General features: G+C 33.5%; 1 protein-coding gene across 3 annotated transcripts in view; it reads right to left on the minus strand.

Moving 5' to 3' along the window:
* Positions 1–7,296: 7,296 nt before the first annotated feature.
* The window catches only part of LRFN5 (leucine rich repeat and fibronectin type III domain containing 5), a 235,858-nt gene continuing 229,707 nt past the window's right edge, over positions 7,297–13,447 (minus strand). For all 3 annotated transcript variants that reach the window (XM_041757997.1, XM_041757995.1, XM_041757996.1), the window contains one exon: positions 7,297–7,723. In XM_041757997.1, the coding sequence (XP_041613931.1) occupies positions 7,706–7,723 (18 nt within the window). In that variant the 3' untranslated portion in view covers positions 7,297–7,705. The remainder of the gene's footprint in view (positions 7,724–13,447) is intronic.

Here is a 13,447-nt window from a genome sequence, read left to right on the forward strand (position 1 = left end):
GTGGTTGGAGATTTTGAAATCTTCCCTTTGAAATAGAAGTCTTTCTAGGGATTGGAGATTCCCTATTAACATTGTCTAAGTCACTCCCTTCAGAAATTTATTCAAATAGTTTCCAATCACATTCAACTAAATTTTCATATCTAAATTGTTAAATATGATAACATATGACTCGAAGGACCAATTTTATTTTCTTAATTCAAGTTGGAAATTTGGGCCCACTTTATTGTTTTCTTATTCTAGATATTTGTACATCTCATACTTCCTAGGGGTCATGCAATGATATCTTATGCCCTATCATAATAGGCATTTCTGATTTCCTTTTCCTTACAAAGACACAACAACAAAAAGAAAGCTTAAAACCACTCTTTCAAAAAGACTTCATGAACTTCAATTGATTGGCGTTTATACTACAATCATATACTTAGCGTACTTATTGTTGACCTTTATAGGTAGGTATTCACAAGTTATGCTACTAAAGATTGTAAATGATTTATGCACACAGATAAACTATGCATTCTTTTGGAAAGCGTTATAGTGTTTTTGCCATCTCTTTTAATTTTTATGTCAGTATTCAAATAATAAGGGCAAATAAAATTGTTTAGGACCCACTTTACTAATGTATATATATATAAAAAAAAACTTTGCTGGTGATTTGATGAGGTAGCATTTGAGAATGCTGCTTTTTGAGAGCAGTTTCCAAGAGGTTGGTAGATGTTATTGACAAAGAGACTAGCATATTGGTTAGTTGATAAGACTCAAGTCTTATCAACTTGAGTATTAAGCCTTAAAACTGAATTTCAATTAGGAGGACAGAGATGAAAGACTAGGGTTAGTATATGATATAAGAAAGAAACCAATGGTTATAAGCCAGTGAAATAAATGTGATAATGAACCTAGTGAACTCAAAATAAATTCATTCAGTTAATAATTAGGATAATCAGATTTGTGACATTGAAAAAATTCTAAAACCAATCATATCATCAAGAGACTATAACAACTTTAACTTATATATACTAGCAAATTGTGGCCCAAAATATATGAAACAATACTGGATAGGACTGAAAAGATAGACAGTACTACAGTAACACTATGACTTCAATAAGCCACTTTCAAAAATGGATAATAGTGACCTTACATAAAGAAAAAGAATTATAGGAGAATATGAAGCACAATTGTACATCAACAAATTAGATAGCTTAGATGAAATTGACAAGCTCCTAGAAACACATAAGTTACCTAGCCTGACTCAAGAGTAAAGAGAAAATCTCAACAGATCCATAAAAATAAAAAAATTAAATCAATAATTCAAAATCTCCCAACAAAGATACTCCAGGACCAGATGGCTTCGCTAGCAAATTCTATCAAACACTGAAAGAATTCACACCAATTCTTCTCAAACTCTTCCAAAAAATAGAAGAGGAGGAAACACTTCCTAACTCATTCTGAAGGGCCAGCATTATCTGATACCAACATCAGATAAGGACATCACAAAAAAGAATAAAAGTACACAAAATATCCATTGTGTATAGAGATGCAAAAATCCTTAACAAAATACTAGCAAAACAAATACAATAGCATATTAAAAGGTTATATACCTTGACCATGTGCAGTTTATCCTAGAGATGTTAGTTATTAAAAATAAGAAAATCAATGTAATATATAACATTAACAGAATGAAGTTAATAAAACAAGGCACAAAATAATCTCAATGATACCAAAATCATTTGAAAAAAATTTAACACACTTTTATAATAAAAACACCAGAAACTAGGACTAGAAGGGTAACTCTACACAATAAATTCAGTTTTAAAAAATCCACAACCTACATCATACTCATCTTGAAAGACTGAAAGCTTTCCTTTAAGCTGAAAAATAAGACAAGGATGTCTATTTTCCCCACTGCCCTTCAATATTCTACTGTATTTCTAGCAAGAACAATTAGACAAGAAAATAAAAAGCACCTAAAATAGGAAAGGAAGAAGTAAACTATCTCTATTTACATATGGTATGATTCTATATGTAGACATCCCTAAAAAGTCATAAGAAAGCTACTAGAGCTAATAAATAAATTCAAACAAGTTGCAGGGTACAAGATTAACACTCAGAAATGATTTGTTTTTAAATACTTGCAATGAAGAATCCACAAAGAAATTAAGAAAGTAATTCCATTTATAAGAGCATCAAAAGAATGAAGTACCTAGGAATAAATTTATTTAAGGTGGTGAAAGATTTATGCATTGGACACTACAAAACATTGTTAAAGGAAATTAAAAAAGACACAAACAAAAGAAAAGACATTTCATGGTCATGGATTGAAAGACTTAATATTGTTATGATCATTACTACCCAATAGATCTATAGGTTCAATGAAATTCCTATCAAAATTCCAGTTGCTGTTTTGCAGAAGTGGAAAAACCAATCTCAAAATTCATTTGGAATTACTGGGATCCCTGGGTGGCGCAGCGGTTTAGCGCCTGCCTTTGGCCCAGGGCGCGATCCTGGAGACCCGGGATCGAATCCCACATTGGGCTCCCGGTGCATGGAGCTTGCTTCTCCCTCTGCCTATGTCTCTGCCCGCCCCCCCCCCCGCCCTCTCTCTGTGACTATCATAAATTAAAAAAAAAAAAAAAAAAGATTACTCAAAAAAACATTGTGGGTACTGACATAAAGATATACATATAGGGATCCCTGGGTGGCGCAGCGGTTTGGCGCCTGCCTTTGGCCCAGGGCGCGATCCTGGAGACCCGGGATCGAATCCCACGTCGGGCTCCGGGTGCATGGAGCCTGCTTCTCCCTCTGCCTGTGTCTCTGCCTCTCTCTCCCTCTCTCTCTCTCTCTCTCTCTCTCTGACTATCATTTAAAAAAAAAAAAAAAGATATACATATAGACCAATAAAATAGAAATAAACACATCTTATGTCAATTGATTTATTGACAAGCTTGTCAAATCCATTCAACAGGGAAAAAATAGTTTTTCTACAGATGGTGCGGGGACAAATGGATTTCTACATCTGTAGGAATAAAGTTGCAGTTTTATCTCAAAAAACATACAAAAATTTACTCAAAATGGATGAATATCCTAAATGTAAGAAGTAAAGCCATAAAGCTCTTAGGGAAATACATAGAGATAAATTTTGGTGACTTTGGATTGGGCAATGAATTCTTAGATAGGACACTAAAAGCACACACGTAGAAAAATACATAATAGGACTTCATAAAGATTAAATATTTTTGTTCATCAAAGGATATAAGATCAAGAAACTGAAAAGGCCTACAGAATGGAAGACATTAATAGCAATATTGTATATCTGAGAAGGGTTTAATATCCAGAGATATTAAGAATGTCTTCAACTCAATATCAACAGGCAATCCAGCTTAAAAATGTGCAAAGAAGGGGGGCCTGGGTGGCTCAATCAGTTAATCATCTGACTATTTCAGTTCAGGTCACAAATCAGGGTCCTGGAATCAAGTTCACAATGGGCTCCATACTCAGCAGGAAGTCCACTTAAGGATTCTTTCTCTTTCTCTCGCTCTGCCCCTCCCTCTGCTCTCTAAGAAAAAAAAAAAAAAAAGGACAAAAAACTTGAGTTGATATTTCTCCAAAGAGGATATGCAAAAGGCTGATAAGCACATGAAAAGCTCTAGGGAAATGTAAATCAATATCAATGAGATAATCTACTCCTACTAAAATGACTCTTAAACATTTGAGAATTATAAATATGGAGAAATTGGGACCCTTGCACACTTGTGCATTACTGGAATAAATGTAAAATGTCATGGCCACAATAGAAAACAGTCTGCAGTTCTTTAAAAGATTCAACATAAAATTACCCTATGACCCGCCTAGCAATTCCACTCCTAAGAATATAGTTTAAAGAATTGAAAACTGGGGACACCTGAGGGGTTTAGTGGTTGAGCATCTGCCTTTGGCTCAAGGCATGATTCCATGGTCCCAAGGATCGAGTCCCACATCAGGCTCCCTCCATGGAGCCTGCTTCTCCTCCTGCCTCTGTCTCTGCCTCTCTCTCTTTCTCTCTCTCTCTCTCTGTGTGTCTCTCATGAATAAGTAATAAAATCTTAAAAAAAAAAAAAGAAAAGAATTGAAGACTGAAACTCAAATATTTACTTAAATACAATGTTCATTGTCGCAGTAATCACAGTGCCCAAAAGGTGGAAACAACACAAGTGTCTATCAAAAGATGAATTGATAAACAAAATGTGCTACATAAATTCCTGGAATATTATTCAGCCATAAAAATTTCTGATATACGCTTCAACATTGATAAACCTTGGAAACATGACAGTAAATGGAATAAGTCAGACACAAAAGGACAAATATTGTATGATCCCACTGGTATGAAATATCTAGAAAAAGCAAATTCATAGAGAAAGTTGATTATAGTTTACCAGGGACTGAGAGAAAGGAAATAGGTATTATTGCTTAATAGCTACAGATCCTGTATATGGGTAATAAGAATGTTTTTTAAATAGTGGGGATGATTACACGTAATTAATGTCATTGAATTCTATACTTAAAATAGTTAAAACGTCAAATTTCATGTCATATATATTTTCCACAATTAAAAAATGCTTTTATAAAAAATCTAACATGGTTAGTTTCCTTATATATTATATTTATATGTTAAATAAAACAATCATGTGCTAGGGCCTTTTACTTTGGTTGTACATACTACATTCTGCATCACTTGCATTTTTAAATAATTACATATGCCTTGATAGACACATGTACACACACACGCACACACACACTATTCATAAACAGATCTATGAGATGTCAGTATAAATACATTCTGGAAATAAAAAGGAATAAGTTTTAATGTATGGAAAGCAGAGTAAAAGTAGAAATAATCTGAATATATTTTGGACAAAACCAAGAATTTGTTAGAAAATATTCTATAAATATGAAATGGGGAATTATATAATTGAGCAAAAAACAAAAACTTGTAATACTAATCTTAGAGCTATTAAATTATAAAGAGGAAAATTTAAATTATTCGAGTTTTCCTTTTCATGTGTAAGTTACTCCTTTCAAAACCAACAATAGTGCTTTATTACTAATCTTCTGTTCTACAGATCATGGGTTTCAAAAATCATGACTGTAGATTTTCAAAATATAAACTACTGTTTTCAAACCATTTTCATGTCTCACAAACTATCTGTGCTGCATTCAAACTTCTTTTGATTTTCTTGTGTGTTTGATGTAATTTATATCATGTATAATTTATGTCACAAGTTGAGCTGTAAATATTCATACTTATTACAATACATATTTTTAGCAGCTGGGTTACTTCTGACATTACTCAAGATAGTAGGATAACAGGAAAATGGAAGTGGTTTCCAGTTCATATTAATAACTTTATATTTGAGACATTTTACATCCATTAAATCACTGTCCTGTGACAACATAAGCTCAGCTCAAGAAATCATTCTTATCTTCAAAATATTTCATTGCTTTTTTTGCAAAACTTATTTTGTGATAAGCATTCCTATTTAGTTATAGGCACACACTTGTGTTCTCTCAATCTCATAGTATAAGAAATACAGATATTTATCTGTCCATAAACAACTGAGTAGTGCACACTTACAGAATCAGAGACTGCGCATCAGTCTTCTTAATGAGCAACATTTCAACAAGAGAAACTATGTACACTGTGAGTGCCTGATTAATGTTGTTTGAATGTGTGTATAAGGGGAAGTTTTAGATTTAGGGGATGCACAGTGAAGATTTGAAATGATTAGGTGTAATCTTAATTCTAACACACTAGAGTTACATGAAAAATTATGTTCCTTGTAACACAATAGTGTGAACATCCTAAAGAGGTGAAGATGTCAGGCCACATTATCATCAATAAAAATTTCAAAACAGAAAAGAATCAGGCCCAAGGGAGTGAAAGAAATAAAACAGGAGAATGTTCTTAATGAAAAGTTAGCAGGTTTTCCCAAGACCTTAAAAAGTTACACTCTGCACTGAGATCCAGGAAAGTCGTTTGTGCTCTTGACACTTTATATTTGAGGAGAAAAGTTGTATATAACAAGAATTGATCTGCAGATGCACTGCTCAAGTTGTATCTTTGTCACCATAAACATTTATCCATGCATATATACATGTACACACACACACACACACACACACACACACAGATTGCTCTAGGACATTAGAGTTGTCAGGAAACAGAGAATGAAGCCATTAGCTCAGAGTCACAAATTAACTACATTTCAACTCAAAATTATTTCTTCTGTTTCAAGCATGCATTGTGTGATTGTGTGTCTGGAAGTTGTGTGTGTGTGTGTGTGATACTCTTTAAATTGTTGTTTAGTTAGGCTCTGAGCAGATTCCAAGTGCCATCTAAAGGCTAACATTCTATAAACTCTCTTTGGGATGGTTGGATATTTATAATAGTCTAAAAGACATGGAATGGCTAACATATAAGCTGAATTTCTTAAAAGACAGTTTCCTAGCTTTTAAAAAAATTAAACTACATACTGCTTTTAATGATCTAACAGAATTGTAAAGGAACAGAAATAAAATCTCTCATGTTCTACAGAATCTGAATTCAATTGCCAATGGCAATGTTGATACTATTTTTAACTTAAATTTATTGTTTACACCAAGTACAGAGGTAAGTTTACATACATTTTCAAATTTTACAATATTTCTCCTGTGAAAATATGGAAGAGTGGGTAACTGGCCAAATATGTTCAGATCTAGAACTCAGGCCTGCTTGTTACCAGGGCCAGCCTTAAATGTGAAGCTTGGATACTGTCTAACTATGGTTGTATTAACATTTATTAGCCACAAAAGATTTCTTACTCCTATTTATGCTGGTATTAAATCAGATGTCTGTTCTTCCTTATTTATCCTGGAATTGTGCAAAATTAGTAAAATGGGCACTTACAATGAAATAGAAGGCCTAAAATTATTAAAACCTCTTCATTCTGGCTCTCCAGAAAAGCAATGGATTTGGACTAATTACCATATATACCTACTTTGATGCTTTCTGAAGTTCTGAAGTGATGAGATCCCTCATCACTTTCTGTCTTACACTGAGCCACAAAATTGCTATAAAGCTTTTAAATAGCTGCACTGCTCTCCCACAGATGTGGGTGTACTTCGGTAATGGCAGAAATAGTTCCAGCATTATAAAGCAAAGTTGATTCCTTAAGGTTTTGCATTACATAAATGTAAAATAGTATTATTAGTTCTTATAGTCATTATTTCACCATTCATACTTGAAGTAATTGATATTTCCACAAATCAGGCACTGTACAAATTCTGTCATAGTAAAACATTTATTTGTTAAAGTGATATAGATTATTCAAGATTCTACAGTCTTAAATCATGGATGGCGATGTAACATGGATTGATACAGAACTCGATGCCAATGTAGGCTTTTCTGTTTCCTTCTTTAAAAACAAACAAACAAACAAACAAACAAAAAAAAAACCAAAAAACTTGTAGGCCAGACGAAAAAAAAAATTTGGCTTTAAAAGGGGATGAACCATCATGGTCTGGTCTGAAAGAGCCAGTTCCACCAGCATCAGAGACTTCTGCTTCAGCTCCAGTGGACAATTTCTTCTAGGACACCAGTTCAACAATTAGCCTTTGTGAATTGAAACATTTTTTTTAAATTTTATCCAGTAAAAATATCAGTGGCAACTTTTTTCAGGAGAGAAAGTAGTGCTCTTCAGATTAACTCCAGCCTCTGAAATGGAAGGAAAAAAAAAAAAAGAAGGAAGAAAGAAAGAAAAAGAAAAAGAAAAAGAAACAAAGAAACAAAGAGAAAATACATAGGCAATAAGATCATTGTGCTAGTAATTTAGTCACTGAACTATAAGCACCCAGGCAGAGGTTTATTGCTATAGAATACAAAATACACACCTAAAAACTATCTAGACATGCACATAAGCTTTTAAAATGTTGCTTAGTAATTTCAAATTGTGAATGTATGAAAGGATTTCATTTTAAAAAGGAATCTAAGTGCATTAAGCCTAAATAGTTATGTGCGTCAAAGCCAAATTGTGGAATGGCATTTTCCCTTGCTTTGTTTTTCACATTTATATTCTCAAGTTAAGAAAAAAGTAATGATTTTATTCATTAATGCATGCCATTTAAATTTTAACAAATAATCATAGTGGTTTTTAAAACTTTGAACATATTAGACTAAATTTGCTCATCATATCTAAAATCTAAGTGATCTCTAACTTCTAAATATAGTCTGTTGGGAATTTGGTATCATAATGAAATTTTAAAAAATTAATTATACATTAAACATCAGTGAAGACTATTATTCCTCTTCATAAATTAGCTCCTCACCCACAGAACAAATAAATGTGTAAACCGACAATAACTCACAAGAAAGGTATTCCATAGTTAATATGATTTTGAATTAAATGATATAAAAACCACTTAAAAATTTTAAATATCAAACTGTAAAAATACTCTTCTTCTAATGTGGATTCTCAGCATCATAGACTTAAGATATGTCTATAAATTCTATCTTGAATAGAGATGAAAAATAGTTTTTGAGAAATATATGATTTCATAAATTTGAAGAAATCATTTTTGTCTCTTCCCATTAAAAAGGAACTATATTTATGAGTTGGCTGGCACAGTAAGTAGAGTGTGTGACACTTGATCTCAGATTCTGGGTTTGAGCCCCACATTGGGTGTAGAGGTTACCTAAAAATAAAATATTTTAAAAAGCTGAGGGGGAATATTTCATCTGAATAGTTGAAGTTATTTTTGGTACAAACAATAGTTTTTAAAAATTATTGAACAAAAGGTTTATACAATGTTTGAAAACTGTTAATAGATAATAGATGTGCAACCTATTTATAAAAAAATAATTACCTTGGAAATGACTGAACTACAGATCTCACTATCATTCTTTACCTGGAGTGTTCTAAGAAAAAGTCACAAAATCACCTTAAATGACAATGAGGTATATCTAAATTCCTATCTACTGGGTTCAAAGCATAGCTGATCTTTGGTGAAATTGGATTATAATGGTTTATTTCTGTTTGCATTTCCAATAATATGTTCCTTTTGATAAAAAAAAGATAGTGTATTATACCAAACTTCAAGTTTTAGGAAACAAGAATATACAGAAAAGATTAAATACACATAGAAGAAAAATATAGTGGACAGTATAACTAGTTTGATTTTAGAAATAATAAATTTTTCCTGAATAAAAAGCTATTTTAATATCGTTAATGAGGGGCACCTAGGTGGCTCAGTCAGCTGAGCATCTGCTTTCAGCTCAGGTCGGGCTCCCTCCTCATCAGGAATCTGCTCCCTTTGCCCCTCTCTCTGCTCATGCTCTTTCTAGCTCTCTCATAAATTAAAAAAAAAAAAAAAATCAAGTTAATGATTGCATAAGCTTACATATTTTAAAGAGTTTTTGATTCATTTCCACATTACATAAAAATCATTAACAAACTATGGGATTATGGCTTTTTTTTGTATGGCTTTTATAAAAGCTGCTAATTTCAAAGATTAGACAATTAGCAATCAGCTTTAGAAATTACGGTTTGAATTTGCCTGCCCTGAAGATACTATTATTGAAACGATGACATAATATGAAGCTGAATAAAAACTTAGAATGTAGGATACTGAAAATAACAAATTTACTTTACTTATCAAAGGACAAACTCTTACAATGATTCCATAAAGATCTAAATATGAACACAAAATTATAAGAGCATCACAAAGGAAAAAAAGACTATAATAATTATGCTAAAATGTTTCAAGAACTAAAAATAATGAATTTGAGATAGGCTCAGGATGTTTTGATAATGGTCCTTACTTAAAAGTGAAAGGGTATCATGCAAAATACTGTGGGCAGACAGTCTTATTAACAGTACTACAAAGAAAAGAGGAAATTAAAACTACCCCAATATTAAAAGAAGAAAAAATGTCCCAATGTTGAATGGATTGTGGGAAAATGTTAGTGCCCTACTCTGAATGCAATTAAGAACTATGAATGTTTTTTTATCTTGTATAATTAGGATATCTAAAAAAGAAGAAAATGATTCTGAAAGTCATTGCTGATACTAGGATGCTAGTTTTTTGATTTACTGTGATTGTCAAGTAAATGTCAAAAATGAGCTTTAGTTATCATAAAACGTTAAAAATTTTCTACATATGTGCATATGTGCCTATTCTATCACTCTTATTTTTAACAATTTGAGTTGAAGGGAATATCAGAGAAAAAACCCCACTAAAGCTCTAGAACCAAATATTTTATGGTCATTTTTACTAGGAAATAATATTAGAAAGATAATATTAGAAAGACACATTTGCTTTGCTGTTTAGCTCTTATTTCATGTTTTTTCCTAATCCTGTGTTAAATGTTGCTGTTTCTTTCTAATCAGCTTACTTTTATTCATTTATACCTTAATTGTTTCTCTAAAAGAAGTTCTCTTTTTATGGTTATTGTACCTGTAGCAGAGATTTTATGACAAGGTTTAAATTTGTTAAATACCTTAATTGATACTAAACAGATATAATCGGAAGTCAGTTTATTAGAATCAGGAAGCTACTATCTTAAAGGCTAGTGCAAGCAATTGCAGAATAAGGGATATTTCTTGAGCATACTTACGCACACACAGTACACATATTTTGTTGGTCTGAATATAACAAATACTTTTTAAGAAACTTTACTTGAGGCATTTTTGGTATAAATGCAACTAGTCAGGGGCAGCTAGGTGGCTCTGTTGGTTAAGTGTCGAACTCTTAATTTTGGTTTAGATCATATTCTTAGGGTTGTGAGATTGAGGTCCTGTCAGGCTCTGTACTCATCGTGGAGTCTGCTTGAGATTTTCTCCCTGTTCCTTTGCCCTTCTCTAATAAATAAAAAAATTAAACTAGTCAATTGTTCGTATTTTAACTTATAAACATGGCATGTCAATTATTTTACCGGGTTTATTTTAAGTATAACAATCTTTTTGAACTTAAGATTTGAACTTATTTGTAAGTGCCAGTTTACATGTAATTACCACCAGTTTTATCAATGATTCCTCTTGTCTTTGCTCTGAATTCATCTGTGATTAGGATTTTATAATTTTATTATAAAAGGATCATATATGATATATTAAATATTTTAAGTTCACTCTATTCACATTTACGTAAGATCTTAAGGAAAAAATTGGCATATGGCATATTCTGGCTAATGGAAAATAAATAAATGTATTAATTCTTCATCCTTAGGAAAAAAATAATCTTAGTAGATACATCAGTATGAGGAACACCTACACCACTGATTGAAGGAAACCCTCTGTCTTCTGTGTATCTTCCTATTAGAGTTTGATGTTATATTAAGGACTATGGCACAATTAATTTAATAATGTTGCCATGGAAACATTTTTTATATTAAAAACAAAAATGTGTTGTAAGGTGTTCTGTGTTTGTTTTTTGCTTACTTTTTAAAAATTTATTTATTTATTTATTTGAGAGAGAGAGAGAGAGAGAGCAGGGGAAGGGCCAGAGAGGAATGGAGAAGGACAGGCAAATTCCCTGTGAGGCGGGGCTCCATCCAAAGACCCTGAGATCATGACCAGAGCCAAAACCAGTAGTAGGATGCTTAACTGACTGAGCCACCCCAGTGCCACGAATTTTTCCTTACTTTTACTGTATGTATGCATAGTTAGCATTTTAATTTCAATTTAATGCCATGGGCAGTGTTCAAAATTTTGGAAAATATGTTTTGCCTTTGGGTAGTAAACAACATTTGTTACCATCCTGCAGGAAATATAAACTTAAAATAAGGGGCGCCTGGCTGGCTCAATTGGTGAGCGTCTGCCTTCGGCTCAGGTCAGGATCCTGGGCTCCTGGGATCGAGCCACACATAGGAACTGAGCAGGGAGCCTGCTTCTCCCTCTCCCTCTGCATCCCACTCCTCCTGCTTGTGCTCGCTCTCTCTGTCAAATAAATAAATACAATCTTTAAAAAAGTAAACTTAGGATAAAAATGTATATCCCTTCTTCCTCCTAAAATAGAGCCAGGAATTTGTGAGCACAAGAAATCTCTGCCAGCTCTTCCTCACTCCATTCTCTCGCAGGCGAAGTACTAGGACAGTGGGAGCGGCCACAAGACTGAGGGGGCTCCCTCTCTTGGAAGGGGCTTCACTGGTTGCATTGACAGCTGTGGAAATGACAGGCCTATGAAGGCAGAAATCATTTACCAAGCACCAATAGTAGCTACACTGAAGTCTCAGGATACTTTAATTAATAATTGAAAAATGCCTTAGATTGACTCTCCTGCTTCTAATTCTTGATAAAACGGTGCGTTCTGAACTGTGCTTCTTATAGATTAACCATTTACTTTCTAATGCCTTTTTTTTAAGACAGATATTTTATTTTTTTTAACTTTTATTTATTTATGATAGTCACAGAGAGAGAGAGAGAGAGGCAGAGACACAGGCAGAGGGAGAAGCAGGCTCCATGCACCGGGAGCCCGATGTGGGATTCGATCCCGGGTCTCCAGGATCGCGCCCTGGGCCAAAGGCAGGCGCCAAACCGCTGCGCCACCCAGGGATCCCTCTAATGCCTTTCTAAAGCTACTCACTTTCAGAAGAGCTAGAGGCCCAGAGTTACATGATAAGTGAACTTTTAGAAATTAGAGAGAGAGGGAGAGAGGAAAGAAGGCAGAAGGAGAGAGAAGGAAACAGAGAGAAGTTCAGAGTGAGAAAGGGAATCACTGGGTGGTGATGAAACAATGCAGCCTCATGCAGGTCAGTTCTGCACACAAAATAGAACACAAAGTATGTGCCAGACACTGGGCTATTGATTGTTTCTAGTGAGCCATCTGTTCATTTTTTTGCAATGTGGGATTGAGATCCTGAAGTCAAAGATATGATGCATGAAAAACACTAGGTTTAATTTGGGAGTGGAATTCATTAGGGGAAACCCTGAATGATTGTTCAAGTTATTATCTTTTAAATACAAAATGTTAAAAAAAAAAAAGAGACCTTATTTTTACCACTAAAAAATAAATCAGTGGCCTTTTTTAGAACTTTTAAAAGCAGAATATTTTTTCTGTGCCAAACCTTAAGCAAATGGCTGATGCTTCCAGCTGTTTGAACAGATTGCTAAAGTGCTATTCTGCTCTGGAAACACACTTTCTGATCCAATTAAAATGCAGGAATCAAATACTCATTTGAAACTTCCAGAAAGGAAAAAAAAAAAAAAAAGAAGAGTAATCAGTTGCTGACAAAAGGAATAACATGAATATTTCATGTGTAGTCTTTTGCTTCATTTTATAATGGCTTCATTCATTTTGGGTAACACTGAAACACTTCTGTTCCTTTCCTTCCAGGGAGGTATAATGTATCATTTCAGCTCCTATTAGGATGTGGAGGTCAAGGATAGGAGTAAATACATTATTAACAAGCTACTGTCTTCACGTTGGGAAATATTTGGAAAAATGC

The sequence above is a fragment of the Vulpes lagopus genome, chromosome 6 (assembly GCF_018345385.1).
Source record: "Vulpes lagopus strain Blue_001 chromosome 6, ASM1834538v1, whole genome shotgun sequence".
NCBI lineage: Eukaryota > Metazoa > Chordata > Mammalia > Carnivora > Canidae > Vulpes > Vulpes lagopus.